Source organism: Oncorhynchus nerka, unplaced genomic scaffold, assembly GCF_034236695.1.
Source record: "Oncorhynchus nerka isolate Pitt River unplaced genomic scaffold, Oner_Uvic_2.0 unplaced_scaffold_1978, whole genome shotgun sequence".
Taxonomy (NCBI): Eukaryota; Metazoa; Chordata; class Actinopteri; order Salmoniformes; family Salmonidae; genus Oncorhynchus; species Oncorhynchus nerka.
Genome location: NW_027039348.1, coordinates 12,253 through 35,954, shown reverse-complemented (window position 1 = coordinate 35,954; position 23,702 = coordinate 12,253). Strand labels below are relative to the sequence as shown.

Genomic DNA, 23,702 nt, shown 5'->3' with positions numbered 1-23,702 from the left:
AGTGTCTCTCTGTAGGTGATGACGTAACGACAGCCTGTAGACTAAATACTAATAGTGTCTCTGTAGGTGATGACGTAACGACAGCCTGTAGACTAAATACTAATAGTGTCTCTGTAGGTGATGACGTAACGACAGCCTGTAGACTAAATACTAATAGTGTCTCTGTAGGTGATGACGTAACGACAGCCTGTAGACTAAATACTAATAGTGTCTCTGTAGGTGAGGACGTAACGATGATGTCACAGGGTCTGACCTGACTCCTGGCCAACGAGCCCCGCCTCCTCTCCGCGTCTCCGATAACGACCAAATCTTTCTCCAGGCACTTGCTGGTGTTCTTCCCTGAGCCAATCAGGATCTGCCTCTGGACCAATCGCACGTCAACATAGTGGGACGCCAGGCTAAGGCCCGCCTCCATCTCCTGTTGAGACAACGTCATTGGTTGGAGAGACAGGTAGAGTTGTCTTTTGAAAAAAGTCCCAACTCAACGGTCCCCCTTGGTCTTACCTGGCACATTCCCCTCAGGTGAGCCTTGGCTTGGTGAATGTACTCCTCTGTAACACACACACACACACACACACACACAGTAACATTCTCATGTGATTGGCTTTGTTTAAGATGTTTTTTTGCATATATAGGGTACAGGGTCAGGAGGAAGAGAGGACAGAGAGACAGGGAGAGGACAGAGAGACAGGGAGAGGACAGAGAGACAGGGAGAGGACAGAGAGACAGGGAGAGGACAAAGGGACAGGGAGAGGACAGAGGGACAGGGAGAGGACAGAGAGACAGGGAGAGGACAGAGAGACAAGGAGAGGACAGAGAGAGGACAGAGAGACAGGGAGAGGACAGAGAGACAGGGAGAGGACAGAGAGACAGGGAGAGGACAGAGAGACAGGGAGAGGACATAGAGACAGGGAGAGGACAGAGAGACAGGGAGAGGACAGAGGGACAGGGAGACAGGGAGAGGACAGAGAGACAGGGAGAGGACAGAGAGACAGGGAGACAGGGAGAGGACAGAGAGGCAGGGAGAGGACAGAGGGACAGGGAGAGGACAGAGGGACAGGGAGAGGACAGAGAGACAGGGAGAGGACAGAGAGACAGGGAGAGGACAGAGAGACAGGGAGAGGACCGAGAGACAGGGAGAGGACCGAGGGACAGGGAGAGGACAGAGAGACAGGGAGAGGACAGAGAGACAGGGAGAGGACAGAGAGACAGGGAGAGAGACAGGGAGAGGACAGAGAGACAGGGAGACAGTGGGACAGGGAGAGGACAGAGAGACAGAGAGACAGGGAGAGGACAGATTGACAGGGAGAGGACAGAGAGACAGGGAGAGGACAGAGAGACAGGGAGAGGACAGAGAGACAGGGAGAGGACAGAGGGACAGGGAGAGGACAGAGAGACAGAGAGACAGAGAGACAGGGAGAGGACAGAGAGACAGGGAGAGGACAGAGAGACAGGGAGAGGACAGAGAGACAGGGAGAGGACAGAGAGACAGGGAGAGGACAGAGAGACAGAGAGAGGACAGAGGGACAGGGAGAGGACAGAGAGACAGGGAGAGGACAGAGGGACAGGGAGAGGACACTCTAACTCACCTGTCCTGGGGGAGAGGGGGGAGGCAGAGGGGGGAGACAGGGCTTGGCTGGCACAGTCAGACAGAGACCCAGGAGGATACGAACACATAGAGTCTGGAGCTAACGCGCCGTCAACTACACACACACACACAGACACAGACACAGACACACACACACACACACACACACACACACACACACACACACACACACACACAGACACACACACACACACACACACACACACACACACACACACACACACAACATGAGTAACAACCGCACCCAGTATTCAAACTGACTCATGTTGACTCAGTATCAGTGAGGTCAGTGATGACTGGATGGATGAATGAATGAATGAATGAATGGATGAATGAATGGATGAATGGATGAATGAATGAATGAATGAATGAATGGATGAATGGATGAATGAATGAATGAATGAATGAATGAATGAATGGATGAATGGATGAATGAATGGATGAATGGATGAATGAATGAATGAATGAATGAATGGATGAATGAATGGATGAATGGATGAATGGATGAATGAATGAATGAATGAATGAATGAATGAATGAATGGATGAAAAAATGGATGAATGGATGAATGGATGAATGGATGAATGAATGAATGAATGAATGAATGGATGGATGAATGGATGAATGAATGAATGAATGAATGGATGGATGAATGGATGAATGAATGAATGGATGAATGAATGAATGAATGAATGAATGGATGGATGAATGAATGGATGGATGAATGGATGGATGAATGGATGGTATTCCCCCTCTGAAGGAAGCTGCTCTCAGTCATGCAGGAAGTAAATCCCCCTGTCTCATCAATGACTCTGAGTAGAACCCTATTCCCTATATATAGTGCACTACTTTAGACCAGGGCCCTATAGAACCCTATTCCCTATATATATATAGTGCACTACTCTAGACCAGAGCCCTATAGAACCCTATTCTCTATATATATATAGTGCACTACTTTAGACCAGGGCCCTATAGAACCCTATTCCCTATATATAGTGCACTACTCTAGACCAGAGCCCTATAGAAACCCTATACCCTATATATAGTGCACTACTCTAGACCAGGGCCCTATAGAACCCTATTCCCTATATATAGTGCACTACTCTAGACCAGGGCCCTATAGAACCCTATTCCCTATATATAGTGCACTACTTTAGACCAGAGCCCTATAGAACCCTATTCCCTATATATAGTGCACTACTCTAGACCAGGGCCCTATAGAACCCTATTCCCTATATATAGTGCACTACTTTAGACCAGAGCCCTATAGAACCCTATTCCATATATATAGTGCACTACTCTAGACCAGAGCCCTATAGAACCCTATTCTCTCTATATATATAGTGCACTACTCTTGACCAGAGCCCTATAGAACCCTATTCCCTATATATAGTGCACTACTCTAGACCAGAGCCCTATAGAACCATATACCCTATATATATATAGTGCACTACTCTAGACCAGGGCCCTATATAACCCTATACCCTATATATAGTGCACTACTCTAGACCAGAGCCCTATAGAACCCTATTCCCTATATATAGTGCACTACTCTAGACCAGAGCCCTATAGAACCATATTCCCTATATATAGTGCACTACTCTTGACCAGAGCCCTATAGAACCCTATTCTCTCTATATATATATAGTGCACTACTCTTGACCAGAGCCCTATAGAACCCTATTCCCTATATATAGTGCACTACTCTAGACCAGAGCCCTATAGAACCCTATTCTCTCTATATATATAGTGCACTACTCTAGACCAGAGCCCTATAGAACCCTATTCCCTATATATAGTGCACTACTCTAGACCAGAGCCCTATAGAACCCTATTCTCTCTATATATATAGTGCACTACTCTAGACCAGAGCCCTATAGAAACCCTATTCCCTATATATAGTGCACTACTCTAGAACAGAGCCCTATAGAAACCCTATACCCTATATATAGTGCACTACTCTAGACCAGGGCCCTATAGAACCCTATTCCCTATATATAGTGCACTACTCTAGACCAGAGCCCTATAGAACCATATTCTCTCTATATATATAGTGCACTACTCTAGACCAGAGCCCTATAGAACCCTATTCTCTCTCTATATATAGTGCACTACTCTTGACCAGAGCCCTATAGAACCATATTCTCTCTATATATATAGTGCACTACTCTAGACCAGAGCCCTATAGAACCCTATTCCCTATATATAGTGCACTACTCTAGACCAGAGCCCTATAGAACCCTATTCCCTATATATATATAGTGCACTACTTTAGACCAGAGCCCTATAGAACCCTATTCCCTATATATAGTGCACTACTCTAGACCAGAGCCCTATAGAACCCTATTCCCTATATATAGTGCACTACTTTAGACCAGAGCCCTATAGAACCCTATTCCCTATATATAGTGCACTACTCTAGACCAGGGCCCTATAGAACCCTATTCCCTATATATAGTGCACTACTCTAGACCAGGGCCCTATAGAACCCTATACCCTATATATAGTGCACTACTCTAGACCAGGGCCCTATAGAACACTATTCCCTATATATAGTGCACTACTCTAGACCAGGGCCCTATAGAACCCTATTCCCTATATATAGTGCACTACTCTAGACCAGGGCCCTATAGAACACTATTCTCTATATATAGTGCACTACTCTTGACCAGGGCCCTATAGAACCCTATTCCCTATATATAGTGCACTACTCTAGACCAGAGCCCTATAGAACCCTATTCCCTATATATAGTGCACTACTCTAGACCAGGGCCCTATAGAACCCTATTCCCTATATATAGTGCACTACTCTAGACCAGGGCCCTATAGAACACTATTCCCTATATATAGTGCACTACTCTTGACCAGAGCCCTATAGAACCCTATTCCCTATATATAGTGCACTACTCTAGACCAGGGCCCTATAGAAACCCTATACCCTATATATAGTGCACTACTCTAGACCAGAGCCCTATAGAACCCTAGTCGGGGGGTCGGCCTATATATAGGGTCTACGTCACCGGCCTTCTAGCCACCGCCGATCCACTTTTCATTTTCCATTTGTTTTGTCTTAGTCTTACCACACCTGGCTTCACTCAACCAATTACCTGTTTACTATATTAACCCTCTGTTCCCCAGGTATTGTGAGTGATTGTTTACTATATTAACCCTCTGTTCCACAGGTATTGTGAGTGATTGTTTACTATATTAACCCTCTGTTCCCCAGGTATTGTGAGTGATTACTATATTAACCCTCTGTTCCCCAGGTATTGTGAGTGATTGTTTACTATATTAACCCTCTGTTCCCCAGGTATTGTGAGTGATTGTTTACTATATTAACCCTCTGTTCCCCAGGTATTGTGAGTGATTGTTTACTATATTAACCCTCTGTTCCCCAGGTATTGTGAGTGATTGTTTACTATATTAACCCTCTGTTCCCCAGGTATTGTGAGTGATTGTTTACTATATTAACCCTCTGTTCCACAGGTATTGTGAGTGATTGTTTACTATATTAACCCTCTGTTCCCCAGGTATTGTGAGTGATTGTTTACTATATTAACCCTCTGTTCCCCAGGTATTGTGAGTGATTGTTTACTATATTAACCCTCTGTTCCCCAGGTATTGTGAGTGATTGTTTACTATATTAACCCTCTGTTCCCCAGGTATTGTGAGTGATTGTTTACTATATTAACCCTCTGTTCCCCAGGTATTGTGAGTGATTGTTTACTATATTAACCCTCTGTTCCCCAGGTATTGTGAGTGATTACTATATTAACCCTCTGTTCCCCAGGTATTGTGAGTGATTGTTTACTATATTAACCCTCTGTTCCCCAGGTATTGTGAGTGATTACTATATTAACCCTCTGTTCCCCAGGTATTGTGAGTGATTGTTTACTATATTAACCCTCTGTTCCCCAGGTATTGTGAGTGATTACTATATTAACCCTCTGTTCCCCAAGTATTGTGAGTGATTACTATATTATCCCTCTGTTCCACAGGTATTGTGAGTGATTGTTTACTATATTAACCCTCTGTTCCCCAGGTATTGTGAGTGATTACTATATTAACCCTCTGTTCCCCAGGTATTGTGAGTGATTGTTTACTATATTATAACCCTCTGTTCCCCAGGTATTGTGAGTGATTACTATATTATCCCTCTGTTCCCCAGGTATTGTGAGTGATTGTTTACTATATTAACCCTCTGTTCCCCAGGTATTGTGAGTGATTACTATATTAACCCTCTGTTCCCCAGGTATTGTGAGTGATTACTATATTAACCCTCTGTTCCCCAGGTATTGTGAGTGATTACTATATTAACCCTCTGTTCCCCAGGTATTGTGAGTGATTACTATATTATCCCTCTGTTCCACAGGTATTGTGAGTGATTGTTTACTATATTAACCCTCTGTTCCCCAGGTATTGTGAGTGATTACTATATTAACCCTCTGTTCCCCAGGTATTGTGAGTGATTGTTTACTATATTAACCCTCTGTTCCCCAGGTATTGTGAGTGATTACTATATTAACCCTCTGTTCCCCAGGTATTGTGAGTGATTGTTTACTATATTAACCCTCTGTTCCCCAGGTATTGTGAGTGATTGTTTACTATATTAACCCTCTGTTCCCCAGGTATTGTGAGTGATTGTTTACTATATTAACCCTCTGTTCCCCAGGTATTGTGAGTGATTACTATATTAACCCTCTGTTCCCCAGGTATTGTGAGTGATTGTTTACTATATTAACCCTCTGTTCCCCAGGTATTGTGAGTGATTGTTTACTATATTAACCCTCTGTTCCCCAGGTATTGTGAGTGATTGTTTACTATATTAACCCTCTGTTCCCCAGGTATTGTGAGTGATTGTTTACTATATTAACCCTCTGTTCCCCAGGTATTGTGAGTGATTGTTTACTATATTAACCCTCTGTTCTCCAGGTATTGTGAGTGATTACTATATTAACCCTCTGTTCCCCAGGTATTGTGAGTGATTACTATATTAACCCTCTGTTCCCCAGGTATTGTGAGTGATTACTATATTAACCCTCTGTTCCCCAGGTATTGTGAGTGATTGTTGTATTTTCGGTCCGTCATTGTGTGCTTGTTTTGTTACTTTGTACATTTGTTAATTTGAGTAAAAGTACGTTGATTACTCATATCTGCTGTCCTGCGCCTGACTCTCTACACCAGCTACACACAGGACCCATTACACCTATTCCCCAATTGGGCTCTGGTCTAAAGTAGTACCACTATATAGGGAATAGGGCTCTGGTCTAAAGTAGTACCACTATATAGGGAATAGGGCTCTGGTCTAAAGTAGTGCACTAGATAGGGAATAGGGCTCTGGTCTAAAGTAGTGCACTAGATAGGGAATAGGGCTCTGGTCTAAAGTAGTGCACTAGATAGGGAATAGGGCTCTGGTCTATAGTAGTGTTCTATATAGGGAATAGGGCTCTGGTCTAAAGTAGTGCACTAGATAGGGAATAGGGCTCTGATCTATAGTAGTGTTCTATATAGGGAATAGGGCTCTGGTCTATAGTAGTGTTCTATATAGGGAATAGGGTCTAAAGTAGTGCACTATATAGGAATAGGGTCTAAAGTAGTGCACTATATAGGGAATAGGGCTCTGGTCTATAGTAGTACCACTATATAGGGAATAGGGCTCTGGTCTAAAGTAGTACACTATATAGGGAATAGGGCTCTGGTCTAAAGTAGTGCACTATATAGGGAATAGGGCTCTGGTCTAAAGTAGTACACTATATAGGGAATAGGGCTCTGGTCTAAAGTAGTGCACTATATAGGGAATAGGGCTCTGGTCTATAGTAGTGCACTATATAGGGAATAGGGCTCTGGTCTATAGTAGTGCACTATATAGGGAATAGGGCTCTGGTCTATAGTAGTACACTATATAGGGAATAGGGCCCTGGTCTAAAGTAGTGCACTATATATAGGGAATAGGGCTCTGGTCTAAAGTAGTGCACTAGATAGGGAATAGGGCTCTGGTCTAAAGTAGTGCACTATATATAGGGAATAGGGCTCTGGTCTAAAGTAGTGCACTAGATAGGGAATAGGGCTCTGGTCTAAAGTAGTGAACTATATTGGGAATAGGGCTCTGGTCTAAAGTAGTGCACTATATATAGGGAATAGGGCTCTGGTCTAAAGTAGTGCACTAGATAGGGAATAGGGCTCTGGTCTAAAGTAGTGAACTATATTGGGAATAGGGCTCTGGTCTAAAGTAGTACACTATATAGGGAATAGGGCTCTGGTCTAAAGTAGTGCACTAGATAGGGAATAGGGTGCCATATGGGAGTCACCATATCAGTCACAACACAGTATAAAGTTGGGTCAAATTGAGGTGTTGATGTTGGTCACTACTCACCTGGAGAGAGAGGTAGGACGTCGAGGGTTCTAGGAGACAGCGAGGGAGAAGACACTGCAAGGACACAGTACGTCAGGTAACACATGCAGACACACAGAGTCACGCAGGCACACAGAGTCACGGACACACAGAGTCACGGACACACAGAGTCACACAGGCACACAGAGTCACGGACACACAGAGTCACGGACACACAGAGTCACAGAGTCACAGACACACAGACTCACGGACACACAGACTCACGCAGGCACACAGAGTCACGGACACACAGAGTCACGGACACACAGAGTCACACAGGCACACAGAGTCACGGACACACCTTGTCACGGACACACAGAGTCACAGAGTCACAGACACACAGACTCACGGACACACAGACTCACGCAGGCACACAGACTCACGGACACACAGAGTCACGGACACACAGAGTCACAGAGTCACAGACACACAGACTCACGGACACACAGACTCACGCAGGCACACAGACTCACGGACACACAGAGTCACGGACACACAGAGTCACAGAGTCAAAGACACACAGACTCACGGACACACAGAGTCACAGACACACAGAGTCACGGACACACAGACTCACGGACACACAGAGTCACGGACACACAGAGTCACGGACACACACGCAGGCACACAGAGTCACGGACACACAGAGTCACGGACACACAGACTCACAGACACACAGAGTCACAGACACACAGAGTCACGGACACACAGAGTCACGGACACACAGAGTCACGGACACACAGACTCACGGACACACAGACTCACGGACACACAGAGTCACGGACACACAGAGTCACGGACACACAGACTCACGGACACACAGACTCACGGACACACAGACTCACGGACACACAGACTCACGGACACACAGACTCACTGACACACAGAGTCACGGACACACAGACTCACGGACACACAGACTCACGGACACACAGACTCACGGACACACAGAGTCACGGACACACATGTTCCTCCACTGTTGGAGCTAGAAACAGAAGCATTTTGCTAAACTTTGTACGCTACCAATGATCTTTGATTTGACTCACGGACACACACACACTCACTCAGTATGTAGGTGGGAGGTCTTGAGAAGCCGAAAACAGGGGCTTGAACGAGCTGCAGCTCTGAGCCATCTGTAGAGACACAGAGCACAGGTTACTCTCTCACACACAGAGCACAGGTCTCTCTCTCACACACAGAGCACAGGTCTCTCTCTCACACACAGAGCACAAGTCTCTCTCTCACATACAGAGCACAGGTCTCTCTCTCACACACAGAGCACAGGTCTCTCTCTCACACACAGAGCACAGGTCTCTCTCTCACACACAGAGCACAGGTCTCTCTCTCACACACAGAGCACAGGTCTCTCTCTCACACACAGAGCACAGGTCTCTCTCTCACACACAGAGCACAGGTCTCTCTCTCACACACAGAGCACAAGTCTCTCTCTCACACACAGAGCACAAGTCTCTCTCTCACACACAGAGCACAGGTCTCTCTCTCACACACAGAGCACAGGTCTCTCTCTCACACACAGAGCACAGGTTACTCTCTCACACACAGAGCACAGGTCTCTCTCTCACACACAGAGCACAGGTTACTCTCTCTCTCTCTCCCCCTCCCTCCTCTCTCTCGCCCTCCCTCTCTCCCTCCCTCCCTCCCCCTCCCTCTCCCTCCCTCTCTCCCTCCCTCCCTCTCCCTCCCTCCCTCCCTCCCTCCCTCCCTCTCCTCTCTCTCTCTCTCTCTCTCCTCTCTCTCTCCCTCCCTCCCTCCCTCCCTCCCTCCCTCCCTCCCCCCCTGTCTCTCTCTCTCCCTCCCTCCCTCCCTCCCTCCCTCTCCCCCCCCCCTCTCTCCCACAGATGGACTATCTGAAACATCTCCATTGAAAGTGCTTTATGAGTCCAGCATTAACTCTTCATCGTGGGGAAACCAGCCCATAATATCATCATCATCATCATCATCATCATACTTACTGCTACACGAAGAGATGAAAGTAGCAGTCCCAAACCCAGGAATGTAAAAGAGAGAAGGAGCGATCTGGACAAGTCTGGGAGGAGGAGAAGAGAGAGTCACGGCCGAGAGGGGAGGAGAACCAGCACAACCTATAGAGACACAACACAAAAAAATATATTCAGTTTGATTTATTCAGGTCCATTTAAAAAAAAAAGCCAAGAACATCAATACCTAAACTAAAGGTTAGGATTCATCACTTCTGAACCCCATGTTCCTTTATTACAGCCACACGACCTCACTGTAGAGGAACTGAAGTAAAGACAGTCAATACCTAGAGTGATAAGATAAGTCCGGGGCGTCGAGAGTGAAGGAGTGTACACTTCAGGGATAAGAGAGAGTGATGGAGTGTACACTTCAGGGATAAGAGAGAGTGATGGAGTGTACACTTCAGGGATAAGAGAGAGTGAAGGAGTGTACACTTCAGGGATAAGAGAGAGTGATGGAGTGTACACTTCAGGGATAAGAGAGAGTGATGGAGTGTACACTTCAGGGATAAGAGAGAGTGATGGAGTGTACACTTCAGGGATAAGAGAGAGTGATGGAGTGTACACTTCAGGGATAAGAGAGAGTGATGGAGTGTACACTTCAGGGATAAGAGAGAGTGATGGAGTGTACACTTCAGGGATAAGGGAGAAGGTAGAAACAGAGTTGGTTCTTACCTCTGATGGGAGAGTCTGTCTGGGTCTCTCTCTTCCTCTGTCCGTCCACAGGCTCTGTCGCTCTCCTCTTCGCTTTCTTCCTCTGTCCGTCACCAGGCTCTGTCGCTCTCCTCTTCCTCTGTCCGTTACCAAGCTCTGTCGCTCTCCTCTTCCTCTGTCCATCACCAGCCTCTGTCGATCTCCTCTTCCTCTGTCCGTCACCAAGCGCTGTCAGGGACAACATCACAGAGGACACTGTTGTTTCAATCAACCAATCAATCAACTGTTGCTGATGTCATACCTCTATATGAGAGGGCCGTTGTGAGTGCAGGCTTCTGCCACGGCCAAGCAGAAACAACAGCTCATTGTGAGTGCAGGCTTCTGCCACGGCCAAGCAGAAACAAGAACACCTTTATTTAACCAGGTAGGCTAGTTGAGAACACCTTTATTTAACCAGGTAGGCTAGTTGAGAACACCTTTATTTAACCAGGTAGGCTAGTTGAGAACACCTTTATTTAACCAGGTAGGCTAGTTGAGAACACCTTTATTTAACCAGGTAGGCTAGTTGAGAACACCTTTATTTAACCAGGTAGGCTAGTTGAGAACACCTTTATTTAACCAGGTAGGCTAGTTGAGACCACCTTTATTTAACCAGGTAGGCTAGTGGAGAACACCTTTATTTAACCAGGTAGGCTAGTTGAGAACACCTTTATTTAACCAGGTAGGCTAGTTGAGAACACCTTTATTTAATCAGGTAGGCTAGTTGAGAAGACCTTTATTTAACCAGGTAGGCTAGTTGAGAACACCTTTATTTAACCAGGTAGGCTAGTTGAGAATACCTTTATTTAACCAGGTAGGCTAGTTGAGACCACCTTTATTTAACCAGGTAGGCTAGTTGAGAACACCTTTATTTAACCAGGTAGGCTAGTTGAGAACACCTTTATTTAACCAGGTAGGCTAGTTGAGAACACCTTTATTTAACCAGGTAGGCTAGTTGAGAACACCTTTATTTAATCAGGTAGGCTAGTTGAGAACACCTTTATTTAACCAGGTAGGCTAGTTGAGAACACCTTTATTTAACCAGGTAGGCTAGTTGAGACCACCTTTATTTAACCAGGTAGGCTAGTTGAGAACACCTTTATTTAACCAGGTAGGCTAGTTGAGAACACCTTTATTTAACCAGGTAGGCTAGTTGAGACCACCTTTATTTAACCAGGTAGGCTAGTTGAGAACACCTTTATTTAACCAGGTAGGCTAGTTGAGAACACCTTTATTTAACCAGGTAGGCTAGTTGAGAACACCTTTATTTAACCAGGTAGGCTAGTTGAGAACACCTTTATTTAACCAGGTAGGCTAGTTGAGAACACCTTTATTTAACCAGGTAGGCTAGTTGAGAACACCTTTATTTAACCAGGTAGGCTAGTTGAGAACACCTTTATTTAACCAGGTAGGCTAGTTGAGAACACCTTTATTTAACCAGGTAGGCTAGTTGAGGACACCTTTATTTAACCAGGTAGGCTAGTTGAGAACACCTTTATTTAACCAGGTAGGCTAGTTGAGAACACCTTTATTTAACCAGGTAGGCTAGTTGAGAACACCTTTATTTAACCAGGTAGGCTAGTTGAGAACACCTTTATTTAACCAGGTAGGCTAGTTGAGAACACCTTTATTTAACCAGGTAGGCTAGTTGAGAACACCTTTATTTAACCAGGTAGGCTAGTTGAGGACAAGTTCTCATTTACAATTGCAACCTGGCCAAGATAAAGCAAAGCAGTTCGTCACATACAACAACACAGAGTTTACCCAGGGTAGGGGTAGCCAGGTGGAAAGCACGGCCAGCCGTAGAAAAATGCTTATTGAAATTCTCAATTATAGTGGATTTATCAGTGGTGACAGTGTTTCCTATCTTCAGTGCAGTGGGCAGCTGGGAGGAGGTGCTCTTATTCTCCATGGACTTTACAGTGTTTCCTATCTTCAGTGCAGTGGGCAGCTGGGAGGAGGTGCTCTTATTCTCCATGGACTTTACAGTGTTTCCTATCCTCAGTGCAGTGGGCAGCTGGGAGGAGGTGCTCTTATTCTCCATGGACTTTACAGTGTTTCCTATCTTCAGTGCAGTGGGCAGCTGGGAGGAGGTGCTCTTATTCTCCATGGACTTTACAGTGTTTCCTAGCCTCAGTGCAGTGGGCAGCTGGGAGGAGGTGCTCTTATTCTCCATGGACTTTACAGTGTTTCCTATCTTCAGTGCAGTGGGCAGCTGGGAGGAGGTGCTCTTATTCTCCATGGACTTTACAGTGTTTCCTATCCTCAGTGCAGTGGGCAGCTGGGAGGAGGTGCTCTTATTCTCCATGGACTTTACAGTGTCCCAGAACCTTTTTGAGTTAGTGTTGCAGGAAGCAAATTTCTGCTTGAAAAAGCTAGCCTTGGCTTTTCTAACTGCCTGTGTATATTGGTTTCTAACTTCCCTGAAAACTTGCATATCACGGGGGCTGTTCGATGCGAATGCAGAACGCCATGGGATGTTTTTTGTGCTGGTTAAGGGCAGCTGGAGAGAACCAAGGGCTATATCTGTTCCTGGTTCTAACTTTCTTGAATGGGGCGTGTTTATGGTGAGGAAGGCGTTTAAAAAAATAAATAATAATAAGTCAAGCAGCAACAACAAGTTTATTAAAGTCTTTAATACGCCGAGCCTTTTATATCTGAATGAGGCGCGTTTACCTCTCTGTGTCTCGCAGTTCTGTTTCTGGTCGCCTGGCTCGGCCACAGCTGTCGGTATGGCAACCTCACCTACACACCACACCAGACAGAGGAAGGGAGAGATTTGACTCTGGGGACCTGGCGTCACCGGGTATAGAAACACAACCGCTAGAACAGACAGACGGTGTCACCCGGGTATAGAAACACAACCGCTAGAACAGACAGACGGTGTCACCCGGGTATAGAAACACAACCGCTAGAACAGACAGACGGTGTCACCGGGTATAGAAACACAACCGCTAGAACAGACAGACGGCGTCACCGGGTATAGAAACACAACCACTAGAACAGACAGACGGTGTCACCGGGTATAGAAACACAACCGCTAGAACAGACAGACGGTGTCACCGGGTATAGAAACACAACCACTAGAACAGACAGACGGTGTCACCGGGTATAGAAACACAACCACTAGAAAAGACAGACGGTGTCACCCGGGTATAGAAACACAACCACTAGAACAGACAGACGGTGTCACCGGGTATAGAAACACAACCGCTAGAACAGACAGACGGCATCATATAGAAACACAACCACTAGAACAGACAGACGGCACCATAGAAACACAACCACTAGAACAGACAGACGGTGTCACCCGGGTATAGAAACACAACCACTAGAACAGACAGACGGTGTCACCATAGAAACACAACCACTAGAACAGACAGACGGCATCATAGAAACACAACCACTAGAACAGACAGACGGCACCATAGAAACACAACCATTAGAACAGACAGACGGCATCACCGGGTATAGAAACACAACCACTAGAACAGACAGACGGCATCATAGAAACACAACCACTAGAACAGACAGACGGCATCATAGAAACACAACCACTAGAACAGACAGACGGCATCATAGAAACACAACCACTAGAAGAGACAGACTGCACCATAGAAACACAACCACTAGAACAGACAGACGGCATCACCAGGTATAGAAACACAACCATTAGAACAGACAGACGGCATCACTGGGTATAGAAACACAACCACTAGAACAGACAGACGGCATCATAGAAACACAACCACTAGAACAGACAGATGGCATCATAGAAACACAACCGCTAGAACAGACAGACGGCATCATAGAAACACAACTGCTAGAACAGACAGACGGCATCACCGGGTATAGAAACACAACCACTAGAACAGACAGAAGGCATCATAGAAACACAACCACTAGAACAGACAGACGGCATCATAGAAACACAACGACTAGAACAGACAGACGGCATCATAGAAACACAATGACTAGAAGCACCTGTTTCTAAACTCCTTACTAGTCTGTATGTCCACATTAAAGTGGAGCGACTCTGGGACCTCACCAGGTATAGAAACACAACGACTAGAAGCACCTGTTTCTAAACTCCTCACCAGTCTGTATGTCCACATTAAAGTGGAGCGACTCTGGGACCTCACCAGGTATAGAAACACAACGACTAGAAGCACCTGTTTCTAAACTCCTCACCAGTCTGTATGTCCACATTAAAGTCCAGGTCAAACAGAGCATCTGAAACAGAGAGAAAAATGCTTTGAGTCAATCTGTGTGTGTGTGTGTGTGTGTGTGTGTGTGTGTGTGTGTGTGTGTGTGTGTGTGTGTGTGTGTGTATATATATATATATATATATATATATATAACTTACCATTGAAGTCAAAAGGAAAATCCTCGTGTTCCAGAAAGCCATCCAGGTCTAATTCTGAGAAACAGGAACAAAACAGTCAAACAGCCAATCACCTTCCCTGGTTCTGACTAAACAGCCAATCACCTTCCCTGGTTCTGACTAAACAGCCAATCACTTTACCTGGCTGTGACTAAACAGCCAATCACCTTCCCTGGTTCTGACTAAACAGCCAATCACCTTCCCCGGCTGTGACTAAACAGCCAATCACCTTCCCCGGCTGTGACTAAACAGCCAATCACTTTACCTGGCTGTGACTAAACAGCCAATCACCTTCCCCGGCAGTGACTAAACAGCCAATCACCTCCCTGGCTGTGACTAAACAGCCAATCACCTTCCCCGGCTGTGACTAAACAGCCAATCACCTTCCCCGGCTGTGACTAAACAGCCAATCACCTTCCCCGGCTGTGACTAAACAGCCAATCACCTCCCTGGCTGTGACTAAACAGGAAGTGAAGTGAATATTATAACAACAACTATATCCGTTCCCTCGTGAGTGAAAGGTTCTTGGGGCAAAGACACCTTTCCAAGGTGAGCAGGACTATTAGGAGATGGAGACACAAACGAAGTCGGGAGAAAAGGAATATTGGGACAGGAAGACAGGAAGGTGGATTTATCAGGAGGAGGAATAGAGGAGGAAGAGGAGGAATATTGGGACAGGGAGACAGGAAGGTGGATTTATCAGGAGGAGGAATAGAGGAGGAGGAAGAGGAATGATGGGACAGGGAGACAGGAAGGTGGATTTATCAGGAGGAGGAATAGAGGAGGAGGAAGAGGAGGAATATTGGGACAGGGAGACAGGAAGGTGGATTTATCAGGAGGAGGAATAGAGGAGGAGGAAGAGGAATGATGGGACAGGGAGACAGGAAGGTGGATTTATCTGGAGGAGGAATAGAGGAGGAAGAAGAGGAATGATGGGACAGGGAGACAGGAAGGTGGATTTATCAGGAGGAGGAATAGAGGAGGAGGAAGAGGAGGAATATTGGGACAGGGAGACAGGAAGGTGGATTTATCAGGAGGAGGAATAGAGGAGGAGGAAGAGGAGGAATATTGGGACAGGGAGACAGGAAGGTGGATTTATCAGGAGGAGGAATAGAGGAGGAGGAAGAGGAGGAATATTGGGACAGGGAGACAGGAAGGTGGATTTATCAGGAGGAGGAATAGAGGAGGAGGAAGAGGAATGATGGGACAGGGAGACAGGAAGGTGGATTTATCTGGAGGAGGAATAGAGGAGGAAGAAGAGGAATGATGGGACAGGGAGACAGGAAGGTGGATTTATCAGGAGGAGGAATAGAGGAGGAGGAAGAGGAGGAATATTGGGACAGGGAGACAGGAAGGTGGATTTATCAGGAGGAGGAATAGAGGAGGAGGAAGAGGAGGAATATTGGGACAGGGAGACAGGAAGGTGGATTTATCAGGAGGAGGAATAGAGGAGGAAGAGGAGGAATATTGGGACAGGGAGACAGGAAGGTGGATTTATCAGGAGGAGGAATAGAGGAGGAAGAGGAGGAATATTGGGACAGGGAGACAGGAAGGTGGATTTATCAGGAGGAGGAATAGAGGAGGAAGAGGAATATTGGGACGGGGAGACAGGAAGGTGGATTTATCAGGAGGAGGAATAGAGAAGGAGGAGGAATATTGGGACAGGGAGACAGGAAGGTGGATTTATCAGGAGGAGGAATAGAGAAGGAGGAGGAATATTGGGACAGGGAGACAGGAAGGTGGATTTATCAGGAGGAGGAATAGAGGAGGAAGAGGAATATTGGGACAGGGAGACAGGAAGGTGGATTTATCAGGAGGAAGAATAGAGGAGGAACAGGAATATTGGGACAGGGAGACAGGAAGGTGGATTTATCAGGAGGAGGAATAGAGGAGGAAGAGGAATATTGGGACAGGGAGACAGGAAGGTGGATTTATCAGGAGGAGGAATAGAGGAGGAGGAGGAATGTTGGGACAGGGAGACAGGAAGGTGGATTACTGGAGGAGGAATAGAGGAGGAAGAGGAATATTGGGACAGGGAGACAGGAAGGTGGATTACTGGAGGAGGAATAGAGGAGGAGGAATATTGGGACAGGGAGACAGGAAGGTGGATTCATCAGGAGGATGAATAGAGGAGGAGGAGGAGGAATATTGGGACAGGGAGACAGGAAGGTGGATTCATCAGGAGGAGGAATAGAGGAGGAGGAGGAGGAGGAATATTGGGACAGGGAGACAGGAAGGTGGATTTATCAGGAGGAGGAATAGAGGAGGAGGAATATTGGGACAGGGAGACAGGAAGGTGGATTTATCAGGAGGAGGAATAGAGGAGGAAGAGGAATGTTGGGACAGGGAGACAGGAAGGTGGATTTATCAGGAGGAGGAATAGAGGAGGAGGAATATTGGGACAGGAAGAAAGGAAGGTGGATTTATCAGGAGGAGGAATAGAGGAGGAGGAGGAGGTATATTGGGACAGGGTGACAGGAAGGTGGATTTATCAGGAGGAATAGAGGAGGAAGAGGAATGATGGGACAGGGAGACAGGAAGGTGGATTTATCAGGAGGAGGAATAGAGGAGGAGGAAGAGGAATGATGGGACAGGGAGACAGGAAGGTGGATTTATCAGGAGGAGGAATAGAGGAGGAGGAAGAGGAGGAATATTGGGACAGGGAGACAGGAAGGTGGATTTATCAGGAGGAGGAATAGAGGAGGAGGAAGAGGAGGAATATTGGGACAGGGAGACAGGAAGGTGGATTTATCAGGAGGAGGAATAGAGGAGGAAGAGGAGGAATATTGGGACAGGGAGACAGGAAGGTGGATTTATCAGGAGGAGGAATAGAGGAGGAAGAGGAGGAATATTGGGACAGGGAGACAGGAAGGTGGATTTATCAGGAGGAGGAATAGAGGAGGAAGAGGAATATTGGGACAGGGAGACAGGAAGGTGGATTTATCAGGAGGAGGAATAGAGAAGGAGGAGGAATATTGGGACAGGGAGACAGGAAGGTGGATTTATCAGGAGGAGGAATAGAGAAGGAGGAGGAATATTGGGACAGGGTGACAGGAAGGTGGATTTATCAGGAGGAGGAATAGAGGAGGAAGAGGAATATTGGGACAGGGAGACAGGAAGGTGGATTTATCAGGAGGAAGAATAGAGGAGGAACAGGAATATTGGGACAGGGAGGCAGGAAGGTGGATTTATCAGGAGGAGGAATAGAGGAGGAAGAGGAATATTGGGACAGGGAGACAGGAAGGTGGATTTATCAGGAGGAGGAATAGAGGAGGAGGAGGAATGTTGGGACAGGGAGACAGGAAGGTGGATTACTGGAGGAGGAATAGAGGAGGAAGAGGAATATTGGGACAGGGAGACAGGAAGGTGGATTACTGGAGGAGGAATAGAGGAGGAGGAATATTGGGACAGGGAGACAGGAAGGTGGATTCATCAGGAGGAGGAATAGAGGAGGAGGAGGAGGAATATTGGGACAGGGAGACAGGAAGGTGGATTCATCAGGAGGAGGAATAGAGGAGGAGGAGGAGGAATATTGGGACAGGGAGACAGGAAGGTGGATTTATCAGGAGGAGGAATAGAGGAGGAGGAATATTGGGACAGGGAGACAGGAAGGTGGATTTATCAGGAGGAGGAATAGAGGAGGAAGAGGAATGTTGGGACAGGGAGACAGGAAGGTGGATTTATCAGGAGGAGGAATAGAGGAGGAAGAATATTGGGACAGGAAGAAAGGAAGGTGGATTTATCAGGAGGAGGAATAGAGGAGGAGGAGGAGGTATATTGGGACAGGGTGACAGGAAGGTGGATTTATCAGGAGGAATAGAGGAGGAAGAGGAATGATGGGACAGGGAGACAGGAAGGTGGATTTATCAGGAGGAGGAATAAGGGAGGAGGAGCAATATTGGGACAGGGAGACAGGAAGGTGGATTTATCAGGAAGAGGAATAGAGGAGGAGGCGGAATGATGGGACAGGGAGACAGGAAGGTGGATTACTGGAGGAGGAATAGAGGAGGAAGAGGAATATTGGGACAGGGAGACAGGAAGGTGGATTTCTGGAGGAGGAATAGAGGAAGAGGAGGAATAGAGGAGGAAGAAGAATATTGGAACAGGGAGACAGGAAGGTGGATTTATCAGGAGGAATAGAGGAGGAGGAGGAATATTGGGACAGGGAGACAGGAAGGTGGATTCATCAGGAGGAGGAATAGAGGAGGAGGAGGAATATTGGGACAGGGAGACAGGAAGGTGGATTTCTGGAGGAGGAATAGAGGAAGAGGAGGAATAGAGGAGGAGGAGGAATATTGGGACAGGGAGACAGGAAGGTGGATTTATCAGGAGGAATAGAGTGTTACGGGGCAGAGTTGAGGGACTTAACGTCCTCTAATCATGTCCCTTCATCAACACTATGTCCTGTATAGAAGAACATTTCCCTTTATAGGACAAGGTTTGGCTGCAGGGGTTAACAGTGTGTGTGTGTGTGTGTGTGTGTGTGTGTGTGTGTGTGTGTGTGTGTGTGTGTGTGTGTGTGTGTGTGTGTGTGTGTGTGTGTGTGTGTGTGTGTGTGTGTGTGTGTGTGAGATATGTGGAACTTAACGTTTTGTAATGAACAGTTCCCCTTTATAGAACAGTGTTTCGGGGGGACTGCTGCTGATTGGAGGACGGCTCATAACAATGGCTGGAACGGAGCGAATGGAATGGCATCAAACCACGGAAACCATGGAAACCAAGTGTTTGATACCATTCCACCTCGTCCTCCCCAGCCATTACCACAAGCCCGTCCTCCCAAATTAAAGTGCCACCAACCTCCTGTGGTTTGGGTGCAGGGTTTAACATTGTGTGTGTGTGTGTGTGTGAGTTCTCCATACGGAACTAAACATTTCTGAACATTGTCCTTTGTAGAACAGTGTTATGTGTAACTACCAAGGTAATTGTTGCACGGTTACCTGGTAGCCCTATAACTACCAAGGTAATTGTTGCATGGTTACCTGGTAGCCCTATAACTACCAAGGTAATTGTTGCATGGTTACAGATTTGTACCTTGTCAGCTCGGGGATTTGAACTTGCAACCTTCCGGTTACTAGTCCAACGCTCTAACCACTAGGCTACCCTGGCGCCCCTATAAACTACCAAGGTAATTGTTGCATGGTTACCTGAGCCCTATAACTACCAAGGTAATTGTTGCACGGTTACCTGAGTCCTATAAACTACCAAAGTAACTTTGGTCAACTCTTGAGTTAAATTCAGGATAACTGGTACCACAAAAGTGGTTCACCATTTAACCAGGTACAAACCTGCTCTGGGGCCAGGCTAACAGGGCTAACAGAGCTAACAGAGCTAACAAGGCTAAAAGAGCTAACAGGGCTAACAAGGCTAACAGAGTTAACATAACTAATAGAGTTAACAGGGCTAACAGAGATAACAGGGCTAACAGGGCTAACAAAGCTAACAGGGCTAACAGAGCTAACAGAGCTAACAGCGATAACAGGCTAGTCCAGGGTAACTATATCTATGTAGAACAGTGTTTAGTCCAGGGTAACTATATCTCTGTGTTAGTCCAGGGTAACTATATCTCTGTGTTAGTCCAGGGTAACTATATCTCTGTGTTTAGTCCAGGGTAACTATATCTCTGTGTTAGTCCAGGGTAACTATATCTCTGTGTTAGTCCAGGGTAACTATATCTCTGTGTTTAGTCCAGGGTAACTATATCTCTGTGTTAGTCCAGGGTAACTATATCTCTGTTTTAGTCCAGGGTAACTATATCTCTGTGTTTAGTCCAGGGTAACTATATATCTGTGTTAGTCCAGGGTAACTATATCTCTGTGTTAGTCCAGGGTAACTATATCTATGTGTTTAGTCCAGGGTAACTATATCTCTGTGTTAGTCCAGGGTAACTATATCTCTGTAGATCAGTGTTTAGTCCAGGGTAACTATATCTCTGTGTTAGTCCAGGGTAACTATATCTCTGTAGATCAGTGTTTAGTCCAGGGTAACTATATCTCTGTGTTAGTCCAGGGTAACTATATCTCTGTGTTAGTCCAGGGTAACTATGTCTATGTGTTAGTCCAGGGTAACTATATATCTGTGTTAGTCCAGGGTAACTATATCTCTGTGTTAGTCCAGGGTAACTATATCTCTGTGTTAGTCCAGGGTAACTATATCTCTGTGTTAGTCCAGGGTAACTATATCTCTGTATATCCGTGTTTAGTCCAGGGTAACTATATCTCTGTGTTAGTCCAGGGTAACTATATCTCTGTAGATCAGTATTTAGTCCAGGGTAACTATATCTCTGTAGATCAGTATTTAGTCCAGGGTAACTATATCTCTATGTGTTAGTCCAGGGTAACTATATATCTGTAGAACAGTGTTTAGTCCAGGGTAACTATATCTCTGTGTTAGTCCAGGGTAACTATATCTCTGTGTTAGTCCAGGGTAACTATATCTCTGTGTTTAGTCCAGGGTAACTATATCTCTGTGTTTAGTCCAGGGTAACTATATCTCTGTGTTAGTCCAGGGTAACTATATCTCTGTGTTAGTCCAGGGTAACTATATCTCTGTGTTTAGTCCAGGGTAACTATATCTCTGTGTTAGTCCAGGGTAACTATATCTCTGTGTTAGTCCAGGGTAACTATATCTCTGTGTCCAGGGTTTAGTCCAGGGTAACTATATCTCTGTGTTAGTCCAGGGTAACTATATCTCTGTAGATTGTTTAGTCCAGGGTAACTATATCTCTGTGTTTAGTCCAGGGTAACTATATCCTGTGTTAGTCCAGGGTAACTATATCTAACTATATCTCTGTAGATCCGTGTTTAGTCCAGGGTTACCTGGCAGAAAGTCTTCAACCTCAGGTGTAAGGGAGGGGTGCAGATCCATGATGTCCATATCCTGCATCCTGGCACCTGTTGACCAAATCACATTGGATTACCATATACTACATCTATTGTACGCAGGCAATCACGTTCCTAGGAACCAGATTTATGCTGTTAACACTGATGCGGGTTTGCCCTAGGAGGAAGTCCACCGTGTGCAGCTCACCCTACACTAACACAAATAACATGAGAATGTCTACTTCTGATAAGTTTCCCAGTAAAGCAATGAAAACAAGCAAGCATCACAGAAAAGTGCTCAAAAATAGCCCACGTTAACATATGTAGCTTTAAGAAACAAGGTTCATGATATTAATAACTTGCTAGTAACAGATTGCATTCATATTCTGACTATGGATTACATCTACACACAATACCCCATAATGACATCACAATACCCCATAATGACATCACAATACCCCATCATATTCTGAAACTCTACTTAGACAATACCTTTGATGATACAGTGGTAGCAATACATGGTCATAACATTTACTAGAAAAGACAGGAATTCCAAAGGTGGAGGTGTTGCTGTTTATATTCAGAACCACATCCCTGTAAAGCTTAGAGAGGATCCCATGTTAAATACTGTTGATGTAATAATGGCTACAGGTTCATCTGCCTCACCTAAAGCCCATTCTGGTGGGAAGCTGCTACAGACCACCAAGTGCTAACAGTCAGTATCTGGATAATGTTAAATACTGTTGAAGTAATATGGCTACAGGTTCATCTGCCTCACCTAAAGCCCATTCTGGTGGGAAGCTGCTATAGATCACCAAGTGTTAACAGTCCATATCTGGATAATGTTAAATACTGTTGAAGTAATAATGGCTACAGGTTCATCTGCCTCACCTAAAGCCCATTCTGGTGGGAATCTGCTATAGACCACCAAGTGCTAACAGTCACTATCTGGATAATGTGTGTGAAATGCTTGATAATGTATGTGATATCAACTGAGAGGTATATTTTCTGGGTGATTTTAAATATTGACTGGCTCTCATCAAGCCGGCCACACACAGTACCAGTCAAAAATTTGGACACGCCTACACATTCCAGGGTTTTTCTTTTTTTTAACTATTTTCTACATTGTAGAATAATAGTGAAGACATCAAAACTATGAAATAACACAATATGGAATCATGTAGTAACCAAAAATAGTGTTTAAAAAAATTAGAATATATTTGAGATTCTTCAAAATAGCCACCCTTTGCCTTGATGACAGCTTTGCACCACTCTTGGCATTCTCTCAACTTAGGAAAACCAGTTCCAAAGGCTGGGCCTAATATAGTGTATAAGAGGTCATACAATACGTTTTGTAGTGATTCCCATGTTGTTGTTGATGTAAAGAATATTTGTTGGTCCGTGGTGTGTAATGAGAAGCAACCCAGATGTTGCACTTGACACATTTATAAAGTTACTAATTATACTAATTATATATAATAATAATAATAATAATAATATTATTATATATTATAGACACTTGACACATTTATGAAATTGCTAGTTACTAATTATATTATATAATAATTATATTATTATTATATATTATAGAAATTGATTATCCCAGCACACACACGTTACGAACATGACTTGTAAAAAAAAAAACTGTTAAAAAATAAAAAAACGGATTAATGAGGAATTGAAAAATAGTTTGGTTTGAGAGGGATGAGGCAAAAGGAATGGAAAATAAGTCTGGCTGCACAACCGATTGGCAAACATACCGCACGTTGAGAAATCATGTGACCAAACTGAATAAAAAAGAAGAAGAAAC

The 23,702-nt window shown here is 45.2% G+C and overlaps 1 protein-coding gene across 1 annotated transcript; it reads right to left on the bottom strand.

Annotated features, from left to right (window-relative positions):
* Positions 1 to 253: 253 nt before the first annotated feature.
* LOC135567505 (uncharacterized) lies at positions 254 to 21,962 on the bottom strand (the record flags this gene model as incomplete). The annotated part of the gene is made up of 11 exons (XM_065014867.1): positions 21,890 to 21,962; positions 15,057 to 15,110; positions 14,882 to 14,923; positions 13,367 to 13,435; positions 10,673 to 10,879; positions 9,974 to 10,102; positions 9,065 to 9,133; positions 7,983 to 8,036; positions 1,590 to 1,703; positions 505 to 551; positions 254 to 418 (listed from the first exon to the last, which is right to left on the bottom strand). Coding segments are annotated over exons 1-11 (1,017 nt in total), but the record flags the coding sequence as incomplete, so codon positions are not given.
* Positions 21,963 to 23,702: the final 1,740 nt, after the last annotated feature.